At 41.5% G+C, this 15,305-nt stretch overlaps 1 protein-coding gene across 6 annotated transcripts in view; it reads left to right on the top strand.

Moving 5' to 3' along the window:
• The window catches only part of MCC (MCC regulator of WNT signaling pathway), a 481,477-nt gene that overhangs the window by 344,858 nt on the left and 121,314 nt on the right, over positions 1-15,305 (top strand). For all 6 annotated transcript variants that reach the window (XM_055387455.2, XM_004042362.5, XM_055387453.2 and 3 more), the window contains one exon: positions 8,619-8,761. In XM_055387455.2, coding sequence (XP_055243430.1) covers positions 8,619-8,761 — 143 coding nt within the window. The remainder of the gene's footprint in view (positions 1-8,618; positions 8,762-15,305) is intronic.

The following is a 15,305-nucleotide window of genomic DNA, read 5'->3' as shown; positions in this document are numbered from 1 at the left end:
GATCTTACGGATGATGTTGGTTTGTTCTTACCTGCTTGTATTTTGTTGTTCAATGGCATACCTTGTCTCCAAGCTTTGGGCTTTACTGTGTAAGCGCTTTGTTTATTTTTATGTGGGAATTCAGAGAAATTTTAATACCAGGCGGGTATTAAATTAATATCTGGAAAGATGGCTCCTATAGCCATCTTTCCAGAATGACCTGTGGAAAATTTTTGGAAACTTTCATGTCTCATAATCAAAGACTGCTTGAGTAGAGGGAAAGGATTCTCTGTATTTAAGATCATCCACTTTCACATTTGACCGGCATCTGAAGGAGATTAACTTGATTACCCAAAGATAAATGAGTAGCTCAGCAAGGCCACCAGTGCCTTTTCTCAGCATAGGATGTTAATACTATTTTCATAGTATTTACTTCATACTGAAATAAAAAAATTTTCAGTTTTTACTTAGATGAAAATGTTACTTAAAATATTTTCCTTCTGATTATAAAAGTAATAAAATAGTGATAGAAAAAACTGGAAAGCATTAGAATATTTCAGTGGTGGTCTCCAAACTGAAACTTTTTCAGTGCTTTTTTTGTTTTACAGTGTTTTTTTTAAGAGAAAATAGTTATTTTTGTATTTAAAAACAACAACAAAATGGTGGTGACTATGTTTTCTAATTTATACCCACCCAAAGCCAGCCATCATTAGCAATTCTTATTGATGAGAATTTGTTTTAAAAAAGAAAATTGTGAATGCATTTAATTGGAAGCTGGCATGTACAGTAGTCTTGGATTTTAAAAAGTGACCAGGAAGGTATTTATTAAAATTTAAGCCTACAAAGACAGCTTTTACAGAGGATGGTAAGAGGATAATGGAAAATTTTTTCTCTAAGTCAAGGATTGATTCAGCTCTTTTTTTACTTACCTGTGGTCAAGCCATCCTCATGTAATAGCTTTTGATGACTTGATTTTACCCTTGATGATAATGTTCACATCATAGAACCATTTATTGACTCTCTTATTTGCATTCTTATGCAAAATAGATTTAAAAATTACTCTCTGCTCCTCTCACTGGAGTTTTCTTCCCAGTTCATATACTGGAACCTAGGAAAGAGAACGTGAAAAGAAAGTCAGACTTATCTCATATCTTTAAAAACATGAAATTTATGCAAGAAAAATATAAGAACAATGAAATCACTGTGCTGCACTTTTGGTGTTATATGCCTTGGTGAAAGATTCATGTTTGAGGCTTTACCAGATTGTAGAAGAGCAAATTCATGTGTAAACTTATGCTATTAAGTTTTACCAGCTCTCTAAATATTATAGTGCCATGATTAAAATGTAAAATGTAAATGGTGGTTATGTTCAACAGACATTACCAAGAGAGCTGCAACATCTGTTGAATAATTATTAATGGTGACACTATAACTGGTTGAATAAAAGAAGGTGTCTTATTTATGCTCATGACATCAAACTGTAGGTAGAGTTTTGAAAATAGTGATATGAAGGGAAGAGCCCAATACCAATGTGATGGGGAAGACAAAGTGCTTCTGTATTAATTTTCTATTGCTGTATAATAAATTGCCATAAACTTACTGGCTGAAAACAGCACACCCCTATCTTCCCAAATTGAATACGGGCACAGACATGCATCAACATTCTACAGCCCAGTGGGGACTGAGCCTGTGGGAAACTGGCTAAGATCAGATACAGTCCTGATTTGATGCTTTCAGCATATTTGCTATTTATTTAGTACCAACAATTATTTTAAATTAACTGCATTTTTAAGTACTTCAGAAGGAGATATGTCAAACAAGCTTATGAACCCCTTTAAAATAGGTGAGCAGTAATGTGGAATACTTCGTAAGCTCTTTATCTTTGGAAAACAAATCTCCTGAATTTTCTACCTCTTGGATTCAGGAAGAGAACACACACAGTTTTCCTTAAGTGAAATGGAAAGAGTTTTTTCTTTTTCTCTTGTTTTCTGAGATAACTTTTCTGAGATGTAGTCGGCATGTATTTTTGTTAGGGTCGCCTCATTCCATTCCTCTCCTATTCGTTTATGCTTCTCTTTGGTAAACTCCTCTAGCTCCTTTGCTCCTTAATGGCATTTCCTTTTGTGCCGGTGCCTCTTTGTTTAGCTGGTCCACTTTCCCCTTAGCGAGCGAACCTGGGCAAGAACTTAGAGTGAGGGTGGAAATACCCCGAATAGTGTTAGTTGTGACAAATCCTGTGTGACCTTGAGAGGGTAACATCTCTTGTTAGCATATTTTAAAAGAGAGTGGTACTAACCCCCTTCACAGGATGGTTGAGAGGGTTAACAAATTAATGATGGCATTGCATTTTCCAAGAACCTAGTTCATAATGCTCTTAGGTTTGACAGCTGACACTAATGCGATGATTAAAGATCAGTGGCCTCGGTGGAGTAAGATAAAACCCAGTGAAGAACATTAACAAAACCATAAAGCTGCTTAGCATCACCACATTGCACAGGGTTTTTCCAACAGGGGCTCAAGTTCTCAGGCCAGACTGTCTCAAGGCTGACTCAGGGCTTTATCCCTGGATTGCACCATAGCAGGGATGAGCCTAAAGGGTTTTATTCTCAGTGGTTGAAATGACGATGTTGCTTGTTTTTATTACACATTTTTGCATATAGGCAATTTCACCAATTTATGTGGCTAGACACAAGTATTTATATGAATGTTTAATTTGCTTCATCATCATGATAGGAAAGCTAAGATCTCAAGAAGAAACTCCGGGTATGTATTTAGCACCAGATGAAATTTAGGAAAAACAAAATTTCATCATATCGAATGTCAATCATTTTTTTCTTTTCCTTTCAAACTGAAAGTCTGTAGTTGTGAGACAAATCTAGACTCCTAATGATAATGGCCTCCAGAAATTTATGGCAGGCAAGACACTGCAACCCCAGGCTTTCTGGCTTTGTGGTACTGTACCTTCAGTCAAAAACTGAATATGGGCTGGGAGGAGGAAGAACCCTGGATGCAATTACCTGTAATGACAGAAAAAAAAAGCAGTAGCATATTATTTGAGACCAATTTTTATTTTGTTCCGCTGAAATTGTATGAGGTGTCTCTGTCCAGTAGAGAGAAGAAAATAGTCTCTAACTTACAAGTTGTAGTAGAAGAAACTGCCTTTGGTCCCAGAGGCCGCTAAGTAAATTATCACTGAATAATTGACTTTGGAAGCTAAAGCTGGCTTGTTGGAAGCTAGAGAGACTTTGAATTCCCTGTTTTACACCCCCTTGTGTCTCTTTTTCTGTTTTTATCCTCTCTGGGGGTTGAAGAGAGAGCTCTTTGGGCTTTCCTAGCTCTCTTTGGTATCATAAGGCCTAACATTCATGCTTCCTAGAGTTCACAGAGGCGTTTCAGGGTCTGAGACCAAGGCACCACCCAAGATCCTTAGGTAAATGGTGAAGAGGATATAAACTCACAGGTCAGGGAGCTGGGGGAGGAAGACACAGAGGAGAGAAGATTGCGGCTGCAACAGCTTCAATGCCTTGATGGCAAAAACAGGAATCAGAGGGGTATTTGTTACCTGGGTTACAGGAAATAAATCAGTTGCTTCACATTGAGTCTGTTTTCTTATCTACAAAATGATGATGTCAAGCTATGCAGTGAAAACATACAGTTTCAAATTTTCAGTGGCCTAAGATATCAAAGATTGATTTCTTATTTTCTATTGGGAACTCACTGGGCCTGGCAGGGGACTCTGTGCTATATTGTCCCTACCCAGGCTTCCAAGCCGAGGGCCTCTACCATCTGGAATGTCGTTAGTGGCCATGGCCTGGGAAAGGGAATGTGGCAAGCCCAACAGGAGCTCTTAAAGGCTTCTAGGCAAAATGGTGTATGTTCATTTATATCTTATTGGCCAAAATAAGTGGCATGGCCATATTTAGCTTCAAGCGGGAGGAGCATAATCCTACCATGGGCATGGATGGAGGAAAACCAGAGGCTTGGTGCCACAGGAGTATTTGTTATACCACATGGTGGTCCTGGTGGATGGAGCATCATGTACGTAAGAAAATAATGGGGAGAAATTAACACTATTCAGAAAAAAACATGTGTTAGGGAAATTACAAAAAAATGGGTGGGTCTTGTATCAATTTTTTGAAAGTCTATACTGTACTTAAATTTTTAACTTAAAAATTGGAAAACTTATGCAAATGTTAAGTAGTAATTATAGAAGAGAACCTCTTTTCCCTGTTTGGTTGTTGTCATTGTGTTACCTTCCTGAATGAGGCCTTACAGGAACATGTACTCCTAGGTGACTTGTACGTAGAGGTGCAGTGTTGAGCTTGGCCTAGCCTGTGTCCTTATTAAACAGAACATCTGAAACCACACACCATCCTGGGTTAAAAAGTGCTCTCCCAGGGCTGGGCGCAGTGCCTCATGCCTGTAATCCAGCACTTTGGAAGACTGAGGCAGGCGAATCATTTGAGGTCAAGGGTTCGAGACTGGCCTGGCCAACATGGTGAAACCCCATCTTTACTAAAAATAAAAAAATTAGCTGAGCGTGGTGGCACACCCCTGTAATCCCAGCTACTTGGGAGGCTGAGGCATGAGAATCAGTTGAACCCGGGAGGCGGAGGTTGTAGTGAGCTGAGATCACCCCACCACACTCCAGCCTGGGTGACAGAGCGAGACTCCATCTCAAAAAAAAAAAAAAAGAAAGTGTTGTCCCAGGTCGTGAAAACTCAAGGTGATGAGAGGCAACAGGTCAGTAAAGAACTAGAGTGTGGTGACAGAAGTGGGCCTCACTTTAACAGGCCGCTCCTGCCTGTGTGGGAGGTCACCAGGACAGGAAGGCCAGCGATGGTGCACAGAATGGCTTTGTCTGCCCCGGGCGCCACCTGCTCATCTTCCACGTTTCCTGCACTAAAGTGCCACATTCCCTGCACTAAAGTGCCGCATTCCCAGGGTTGACTCATGAGCAGTTGGATGGGTGCTGTTGAACAAGGGTGTTGGCCGGGCGCGGTGGCTCACGCCTGTAATCCCAGCACTTTGGGAGGCCGAGGCAGGCGGATCACAAGGTCAGGAGATTGAGACCATCCTGGCTAACATGGTGAAACACTGTCTCTACTAAAAAAAAATACAAAAAAATGAGCCGGGTGTGGTGGTGGGCGCCTGTAGTCCCAGCTACTCAGGAGGCTGAGTCAGGAGAATGGCGGGAACCCAGGAGGCGGAGCTTGCAGTGAGCAGAGATCATACCACTGCACTCCAGCCTGGGTGACAGAGCAAGGCTTCGTCTCAAAAAAAAAACAAAAACAAAACAAAACAAAAAAAAAAACAAGGGTGCTGTGTTGGTTCTTTCGGCTTTTGCAGGTGATGGCTTGTTTCCTCCTGTGTTGTTGCCCTGTGGGATTTGCTCTGCTTTTCCCTGCACTGTAGCTTGGAAATGCTCAGTGGATTTTCACTAAGCTTTGAGATCAGTGTTTCAGCCTCTTTGGCTAGATACAATGAGTGTGCACAAATGAGTGAAGTATGTTTAATGAGAGGATGTTGATTTGTAGAGATGAACCTTGAGCAGCGGCTTCTCCGTCATTGATACATCCACCGGCTAGGAGTCTGTTTTGGTAATTATTTTCTGGTATTCTCTTTTCACTGGGGAAAGAATCCCCAGGATGCCATCCTAGTATCTCTTCTTCTCCCTACCTTCCCACTTGTATCCCTGTTTCTTGTTCTCCAGAAGAGAAGTCTGGGATTCTTTCAGTCCACTGGAAGCTGTGACCACAGTTACCTTCAAAATGTGTTGTAATCACCTCCCCTGTAGCACCCAGCACAGTCTCATTTAAGAAATGTCTGATACGTATAGAGGAAGTATTACATTATAATACTACATTGTATGCTATTTTTTAAAAACTTACGGAAAAATATAGGAATGTAAACTAAATACCTTTGCCCTTAGCTAAAAGAGGTTTTTTTCCTCTAATATATTCTTGTTACTTCTCCTAAATGAGTGCTTGAGCTCCAAATATACATCGAGTCTTTTTTTCCTTTAGCTACAAGCCCTTTTCCATCTGACTGAATCACCAGGCTTCATGTTGCCTCTTGTTCATGCAGGTATCCTCCAGGCAGGCTTCTCAGTTAGAGGCAGGGGAAAGATGGTGCAATACCAGAGAGCAAGCTCTCCCTCTCCATCTGGTATCCTGGGCAGCCCCACAGGGTCTTTTGTGTGTGTGTGTGTGTGTGTGTGTGTGTGTGTGTGTGTGTGTGTGTGTGTGTGTGTGTGTAAGCAAGTTAATTAGAGAAACGAAAGAATGGCCACTCCATAGGCAGAGCAGCAGCGAGGGCTGCTGGTTGGCCAGGATTACATCTTTTAGGCAGTTCATATCAGTCAGTATGGATGCTGAAGGGTGGTCTTTTGGTGGTTTTTATTGATGGTGTGCCTTTCTCTATATAAACCCTTGAACATCTTCATTGTTCATTGGACTTTGTAGTTTCTTGTCAGCCCAGGTGGTGGTAGTGGCCTGTTGACCTGTAAGGACATCAAAGAAGAAAGAAGGAGTAGAGAAATAAGGGAAAGTGAGAGCTCATTGAGTGTGTAAGTGGAAATGTTTCACAGTAATTTGTAGCCCTAGAGAACGGAATATGGAAAACAAAAGAGGAGGAACAAGCAACATGGGAACATAGGAGTCACAGCATTGATGAGATCCAGGTCAGAGACAGAATTTTATCCTACAGTCACACTAAGATCTGGAACTGGTGACCTGCATGAGAGTGTCCACTACATCTGTACATGTTCATACAACATGAACACACGCACACACTCTCTGAGGTTGGGAACAGAGGCTAACAGCAAGAGTTTGTAGATGTGCTGCAGGTCTGAGAGGAACAGTGTTCTGTTCTTGGTTTGTTCCAGAGAAATATGAAGCTCTTTCATTTATTGATAGAAATGCCTTTGAGATCCTGTAATTTTTGTGGACTTCTCCTTTTCCTTAAGTATGTAGGATTATGGATGAGAAAGGCCTAACTTCATGGAAAGAGTGTCTGTGGCTGGTTACAGCATCTTTGTTTAGGAAAGCTTCCACTAGATGTGCCCCTCACTCAACCTTGATCCTTGCCTTTGTTCCCGCTTATTTTTTGTGTGCTTGACCTGGAGTGGAGGTTATTTGATGTTTCAGGTTGTCACTAAGAATAGTAGTTCACAGGAGTATTTTCCTGAAAGTATCCCTCTAAGGCTGTGATAAAGCATTCAACAACCTTGTTTCCTCCAATCTTGTTTCTGGAGCTCCAAGGTAACCCCCAGGAAGTTACATAAATACTGATCCAGCTGTTGTTGAGGTGCAGGCCCTACCATGATTGATACCAGATTATTTGTCAGACTTCTTTGTTGAGTACTTCTGTTTCATTATGGAGTTAGGCTTAGTATAATGTTCAGTTTATCGTTGAAAGCCTTTTGTCCCTGCCCTGGGTTATGCCATTGGAAGCTTAGCTGATTTAGGGAGGGACAGGGGAGGTAGCGGGTGAGACGTCCTACTCTCACTGGAGATGCAAACCTGCAACGCTGGAAAGCACATATGGCTCTTGGCACTAAGAAAACCTTGTTGAAGATGAAATTAAAGTTCCTCTGCTGACAGGAAATTAATCGAAGCTGAATGTAGTAGACAAGGACGCAAGCTAGGCTACTTGCTCCATCACTGAGGAGTATTTTATTATTATGTAAATGAGATTAAATGCACAGTGACTGGAAGGGATTGAGAGCAGTGGAGAGAAGTGAGAGGTGAACAGGTTCCTCAGGATTTAAACTCTGGCTACAGAAAAGTTTCTGTAACTCTGCTGCCTCTTAGTCCATCAAATGCTGAGCAAGGGAAGCTCCTCTGCCTCTTTTATCACTATTTCTGCTAAGCAGTTTTCATGACGATGATATATCATCATCCATCCATTCCATAACACTCCTAGATCACCCACAGTAAACCAGGCCATTTGCTGGTGCTAGGCTAAATAATGAGAAACCTAGCCCCTTCCTTCCAGAAGCTTGTAGTCTGGGAGATAATGATATTGGAAAGCATTAAATTTGCAGATAATCCATCCAGATAGGAAGTGGTATTATACCATTTAGGATTATTTGGTTGAAAAATAGCTGAAACAAACCCTGACAAACTTCAGCAAAGGAGGAGTGAATTGGTAAAAAGGGAAACTGAACAGCCATAAAGGAACTTGGGAAGGGAGCTGTAGGTAGCAGGAACTAAGAGAGATGCTCTTCAAGGCTTTCTGAATCAACTCCATGCAACCTTACATCCGTTGGCTCAAGATTGAAATCCCCTGCAGAAGGTATCTGATGGATCTAGCTTGGACCACTTGCCTGTTTCTTGGCTACGGGAAAGTGGGGGACTTGAATAGCCGCACTTGGACAGTGTGCAATGGCAAAGGGACTGTTTCCCAAAGAGAGATGGAGTGCTAGAAAGGCAAAGACTCCAGTATCCACTGGGGGAATTATAAAATTTAGCCATTGATATGTTTCCTGGGGTTGCCAGCCGATGAGCTGACATACATTTTATTTGGGGCATACTCAGTGTTGGCAGTTGTAATGGTTTAAGGCCACAAAGCTTGGACTCACCCACCTGTAGGTGCATGAATTCATCAGCACTTCTGTCATTTTCCCTTATTCCCAGTGCGAGCAGTCCCACCTCATGAGAGAGCATGAGGATGTCCAGGAGCGAACGACGCTTCGCTATGAGGAACGCATCACAGAGCTCCACAGCGTCATTGCGGAGCTCAACAAGAAGATAGACCGTCTGCAAGGCACCACCATCAGGTACACGGCTCCAGTCGGCTTTTACTCTGCCCCTTCTGCTAAACCCTCCATCTTGGAGCTGAAGTAGCCCCAACTATTTTAACTCCAAGACCGAAGTTCTAGTTTGTAGATTATAAACTAGATTATAATGATGTTTTCTTTGTATCTAAGGCTTTTGAAGTGTATATTTCTCTTTGCTTTGTTAATCATGTGCTTTTACCTCCCTTATTCTGTTCTGATTTGGGTCCTTACAATAACCCTGGAAAGTAGACAAGGTGGAGGTTGTGGTCCTCAGTTTGTTGATAAGGGTATGAAATGAGAAGTTGAGTGAAATGCTTTAGTCATGAGTTCTAAATGGAGCCCCTTCCATCTTAGAGACGAGCATCCCTGCTGCTGCTTTTATTCACTGGGTTGATGCTAAATATGCAAACTGTGTCCCTCCCTTGGAGATTTTGAGAGATTTATGAATGTAGCTTATAACTAAGCATTATGTAGGCTTCTAGATAATCTGATTATATTTTGAGCTTACCTCAAATTGCTCTACCAACATGGATTTATCCTCTTACCGGACTCATAAGGCAGGGGGCAAGATTTGACCCATCATTTTACTGGTGAAAAAGCTGGGGCTTAAAGAGAGTGACTGCCTTGTAGTTAAAATTAGGAGAGGACAGAGGTGGGTCAGAACCCAGAATATCTCTGCTTTTACTGAATTTTCTTTTCATAACAATAACTGGTAGGGATTCTGCCTTCCTTACTTATTAATCACTTGGCCTCTAAGTCTCCTGCCACAGTGATTAGTTGGTTGTATCTGCCCTGTTCCTCAGAGGAGAGGTTTGCTTTAAATGACACTAAGCCGTGGATGAGAGCATTTTCTTGTTCCTGGAGATGCTCCGGGAACAGCCTGAGGACAGCAAGTGGCTGGCACCTACCTTTTTGGAGAAAGAGTGCTTTGTTCACCAAATGCTTACACAAGCCACAATTTTAAAACAGTTTCAGAGGCAGCTACTTTAAACTCTCCTTCTAGAAGTCAGAGGAAACTTTGGATGCATTTTGTTCCAACACCAAGAGTCACAGTAATGGCGGGGCTTCTTGATGAGGCTACTAATGGGCGTCTGTTTTCTGGGCAAAATTGTGGAAAAGTTTGCACTGAGCTGGAGCCACACAATAAACTGCATATTCTAATTTAGAACCTCAAGGCTTTTAAATTGTATATTGGTCTTCAGAGTGATTGTAGGTTAGAAGTACATGAGCAGAGAAGAATTTTTAGCCCAAAAGAATGATTATAGCAGATGTAAAGAAGCCTGGCATAGGACACTGGCAAATTTGTGATTTTTATTAATACATGTTGCACTTTTAAACACTTGAGAAAGTGAAAGCAAATGGGCTCAGTAAGTTGTGAAAAATACAAAATGTGAAAAAATACCCATCACCTAGAAATCTCAATTTCAAGATGTTTAAATTGAATGTAATGACCAAACTGCTTCACTTTGAAATGCAGTGAGCTTCTTGACTACAAACATTTATTGGTGCCTTTAATTTAAAGAAGACTACATCTGTGGAGATGTCATATTAAATTCTGCCAGTTTTTGTTATGTAAATGAGCTGGCCCCTCATCGAGGGGATTCCCTGCAAGGCTGGAAGGCACTTAGACATGTAGACCAATGAGACAAAGGCTCTCCTTGTCCTCTGAGCTCCTGAGGCTTAGGCATCTCCCCAGCTCTCAGCACTCCAGCAAATTGGTTTGGCCTCTGAATTATTCCGGGTTCTCCAGAGAGACAGAAACCAATAGAACGTAGAGACAGATAGACATCTATAAAGATATGAAAGGGGATTTATTAGGAAGATTGGCTCATGTGATTATGGAGTCTGAGAAGTTTCACAACAGGCTGACTGCAAGCTTGAGATCCTGGGATGCTGGCAGCATGACTCAGTCCAAGTTTGAAAAGCTCAGAACAGAGAAGCTGATGGTGTAAATCTCAGTCCAAGCCAAAGGCTTGAAAACCTGGGGGAATGCAAGTGCAGGTCCTGGAGTCCAAAGGCTACAGAGCCAGGAGTTCTGATGTCCAAGGGCAGGAAGAGTTCTGATGTCCAAGGGCAGGAGAAAAGTATTCTACCTCCAGGAAGAGGGAGAGTGAATTTGTCTTTTCTCTTCCTTTTTTGTTCTATCCAGACCCCCAGCCAGTTGGATGGTGCCCACACACACTAAGGGTGGATCTTCCCCGAGTCCAACAACTCACACACCAGTCTCCTCTGGAAGCGCCCTCACACACACATCTAGAAACAACGCTTTAACATTTCTCTCAGATATTCCTTAATCCAGTCAAGTTGACACCTAAAATTAACCATCACAGTCTCAGCTCTTAATATGCTGTGATGGGCCAAATGCAGTAGGAACTAGGCACCGTGGATGAACTCTAACTGCCCTAGCATACCCAGGGTCTACAGAATTGCTTGTCATACTGGACAGACACAGTGGTGGTACCATTGTAGACTTTGGTGTCACTTAAATCTGGCCTCAGTTAAGAATTTATTGGAGAAGCTAAAAATCATTATTAAGGGCATAGCTTATATAAGCTATGATATATCCACACTTAAGCTATCCTGAATTGCTTAAGGAAAGAAAATGACAATCTCATAGTTTTCTATCTCAGGTCACAATCAAAGCACCAGGCACCTTTTGTGACTGCCCTAAAAGTCTCCCATCCCTTACAGTCACAGTGCTAGTGTAGCCAAAAATCAGATACTGCAGGTTGCAGATGCTAATGTGAGTTGAATTCATAGCCACGTCAGATCTCTTAAGTGAAGATTAAGCATTGGTAGGAAAAGGTGAAATCGTGAGAATTTGAACAGGGACATTTGGGTAGATTCAAATAAATTCATATACCTAGAAACTACAAATTCCACTGAGCTCTCCCTCCTACAGAAACAATTCTCCCTCCTCATCTAATAAAGCAAGTCCTATTTTGCTTGGAGACTCTATAACTATTTCATCCCAGGTAGGAGGTGGCAAATATAATCATGTCCCATTCCTACTTCATTCATCTTTATCTTTAGGCCTGAAAGTGGTCAAATATCATCATGTCCCAAAGAGATAAGTAGAAAATCCAACTTGGAAAGATACAAGTAAAGCACCAGAAGATTTGTAAGATTCCATTAATTTACATTTAATAAAACTCAGGGAAATTTTATTGTATGTTCCTTAGAGATGCTGGATAGACCTTTGATGCATAGTTTGCAAATATTTTCTCCCATTCTGTAAGTTGTCTTTTTACTCTGTTGATAGTTTCTTTTGCTATGCGGAAGCTCTTAAGCTTCATTAGATCCCACTTGTCAATTTTTGCTTTTTTGCTATTGCTTTTGATGTCTTTGTATGGTGGTGCACACCTATAGTCCCAACTACTCAGGAGGCTGAGGCAGGAGAATCGCTTGAACCCGGGAGGTGAAGGTTGTATGTGTCTTTATAGTAGAATGATTTATAATCCTTTGGGTATATACCCAGTAATGGGATTGCTAGGTTAAATGGTATGTCTAGTTCTAGATCTTTGAGGAATCACCACACTGTCTTCCACAATGGTTGAACTAATTTACAGTCCCACCAACAGTGTAAAAGCATTCCTATTTCTCCACATCCTCTCCAGCATCTGTTGTTTCCTGACTTTTTAATGATTGCCATTCTAACTGGTGTGAGATGGTATTTTGTTGTGTTTTTGATTTGCATTTCTCTAATGACCAGTGATGATGAGCTTTTTTTCATATGTTCATATTAATTCATATGTGAGATTAGGAACTAAGGGTTCTAGACCAGGGAGGGAGGAACTCAGTTGGACCGATGATGACTTTATTGATAGGACTTTTCCTGTAAGAGATTCTGGATTCAGTATGTTACTATGTTATACTAATCAAACTAGTATTCACCAGTTTGAATAACTGAAAACTAGGCTCAACAAAGGACTCTACATAAAATTATGTTGAAATGCCAGAACTTTCCTAGTATAATCTAGAAAAAGTTTAGAAGCCTGAGGAGTCAGCGATGTTGACTGGGAGATAATGTCCTTAAAATGGGGTCCTTGGTACCACTGAACAAATAGAGTCGAAGTGGGCTTGGTTACTATATTGGTCAACAAGGGCACAATAGTAGTCAAAAAAGTTTGACCTGCTAGGGATTGTTGTAGTGGCTAAGCATGAGATCTCTAGAACTGATATAAATGGGCAGCCTACTAAAGTTTTACTTGATCATTATAGTCAAACTCTGGTCTGGTGAACAGAGACTTTACTTGTCATCACAATGAATAGTCATGGCCTCATCCAATTCCCTTACCTGGATAACAGGCCAGTTATAGAACCAGAGTCCCCTGGATGAAGGGGAAGATGTATCAATCATGCCACAAGTGAGTACAGTAAACTTTCCTTTTACCCCTTCAAAGAGAATGGCAGGTACTTATAAGGGAGAGTGTGCAGTGGGGAAAAGAGAGAACCATATTCTTAGGTAGATTACTAGACACTGAATCTAAACTGATGATAACCCATGGAGCTTCAAAATATTTGTGGTTCACAAGTCAGAGTAGGGACTTAGGAAGGCATATCAGTCAGCTTGGGCTGCCATAACAAAATATCATAGACAAGGTGGCTCACACAACAGAAATGTATTTCTCACAGTTCTGGAGGCTGGGAAGTCTAAGACTAAGACACAAGCTAATTATTTCCCCATTGAGGCTCTGTTCCTGGCTTGCAGATGGCCACCTTCTCACTGTGTCCTCACATGGAGGGAAGAGAGAAAGAGGAAGCAAGCTCTCTGCTGTATCTTCATATGAGGGCACCAGTCCCATCATGAGGACCCCACCCTCATGACCTCATCTAAACCTAATTACCTCCCAAAGGCCCTGTCTCCAAACACCATCACATTGGATGTTAAGGCTTCAACATAAGAATTTTGGCATGGGCCAGGCGTGGTGGCTCATGCCTATAATCCCAGCACTTTGGGAGGCTGAGGCAGGCAGATCACTTGAGGACAGGAGTTTGAGATCAGCCTAGCCAACACACCCCTCTCTACCAAAAAATACAAAAGTTAGCTGGGCGTGGTGGTGCGCGCCTATAGTCCCAACTACTTGGGAGGCTGAGGCAGGAGAATCACTTGAACCCAGGAGGTGGAGGTTGCAGTGAGCCAAGGTCGCGCCACTGCACTCCAGCCTGGGTAACAGAGAAAAAAAAAAAAAGAATTTTGGGACACAATTTAGTGCCTGGGACCTTCTGTGACTACCCTAGAAGACTCTCCCATCTCTTATAGCTACAGGGCTAATGTAGCCAAGAATCAGACACTGCAGGTTGCTCAAAGTCAGGTGATAAGTCGCATTATGGACTCAATCCAAATCATAGTGGACCTAGTGATGGCACCATCTGAGAAGTAACCTTTTTCAATGCCCTAGAGATGTGGTAAATGCTCCGAACTAGCAACAGTATATGGTGCTGTGTTTTGTGGATTGAGAGAATGGAAGTGGCCCTTCTTATGCATACACCTAAAAATCCACTTAAAAAGTTGTTGCTTCTGTTACCCTGATACCAAATGCAGACAGGGGCATAACAACAACAACAACAAAAGCACCAACTTCAGGCTAATATCACTAATGAAAATAGAGGTAAAAATCCTCAACAAAATACTAGCAAACCAAATGCAACAGCACAATAAAAAGGTCATTCACCATGATCGAGTGGGATTCATCATAGGGATGCAAATACCATTCAACATATGCAAATAAATAAACACAATATACCACATTAACAGAATCAAGGAAAAAACATGATTATTTCAATAGATGACAGAAAAGCATTTGATAACCATCCCTTTATGATAAAAACCCTAAAATGGATACAAAAGGAACATATTGATATGGTTTGGCTCTGTGTCCCACCCAAATCTCATCTTGAATTGTAATCCCCACATATTGAGGGAGGGAGGTGACTGGATCATGTGGGTGGTTCCTTCCATTCTATTCTTATGATAGCATAAGAACGAATTCTGACAAGATCTGATGGTTTTCTATGTGGTTGACAGTTCCTCCTTCACATGCTTACACTCCCTCCTGCTGCCTTGAGAAGGTGCCTGCTTCCCCTTCCACCATGATTATAAGTTTTCTGAGGCCTCTCCAGCCATGCTGAACTGTGAATCAATTAAACCTCTTTCCTTTATAAGTTACCCAGTCTCAGGGAAGTTCTTTATAGCAGTGTGAGAACAGACTAATACACATATCTCAAAATAAAAGGCAACCTATGACAAACCCATGGCTAATATCATAGTGAAGGGGGAAAAACTGAAGGCCTTTCCTCTAAAGACTGGAATAAGACAAGGATGCCCACTTTCATCACTGTTACCCAACGTAATACAGGAAGTCCTGGCTAGAGCAATTAGGACAGAGAAAGAAATAAAGGGCATCCAAATTGGAAAGGAAGAAGTCAAATTCACCTTGTTTGCAGAATTATCCTGTTCACAGATGATATGATCTTATATATAGAAACCCCTAAATACTCCAACAAAAAACTTCTAGAACTGATACATTCAGTAAAGTTACAG

The sequence above is a fragment of the Gorilla gorilla genome, chromosome 4, assembly GCF_029281585.2.
Source record: "Gorilla gorilla gorilla isolate KB3781 chromosome 4, NHGRI_mGorGor1-v2.1_pri, whole genome shotgun sequence".
NCBI lineage: Eukaryota > Metazoa > Chordata > Mammalia > Primates > Hominidae > Gorilla > Gorilla gorilla.
Note: the sequence above shows the minus strand (reverse complement) of the source record. Positions and strands in the feature narration are given on the sequence as shown.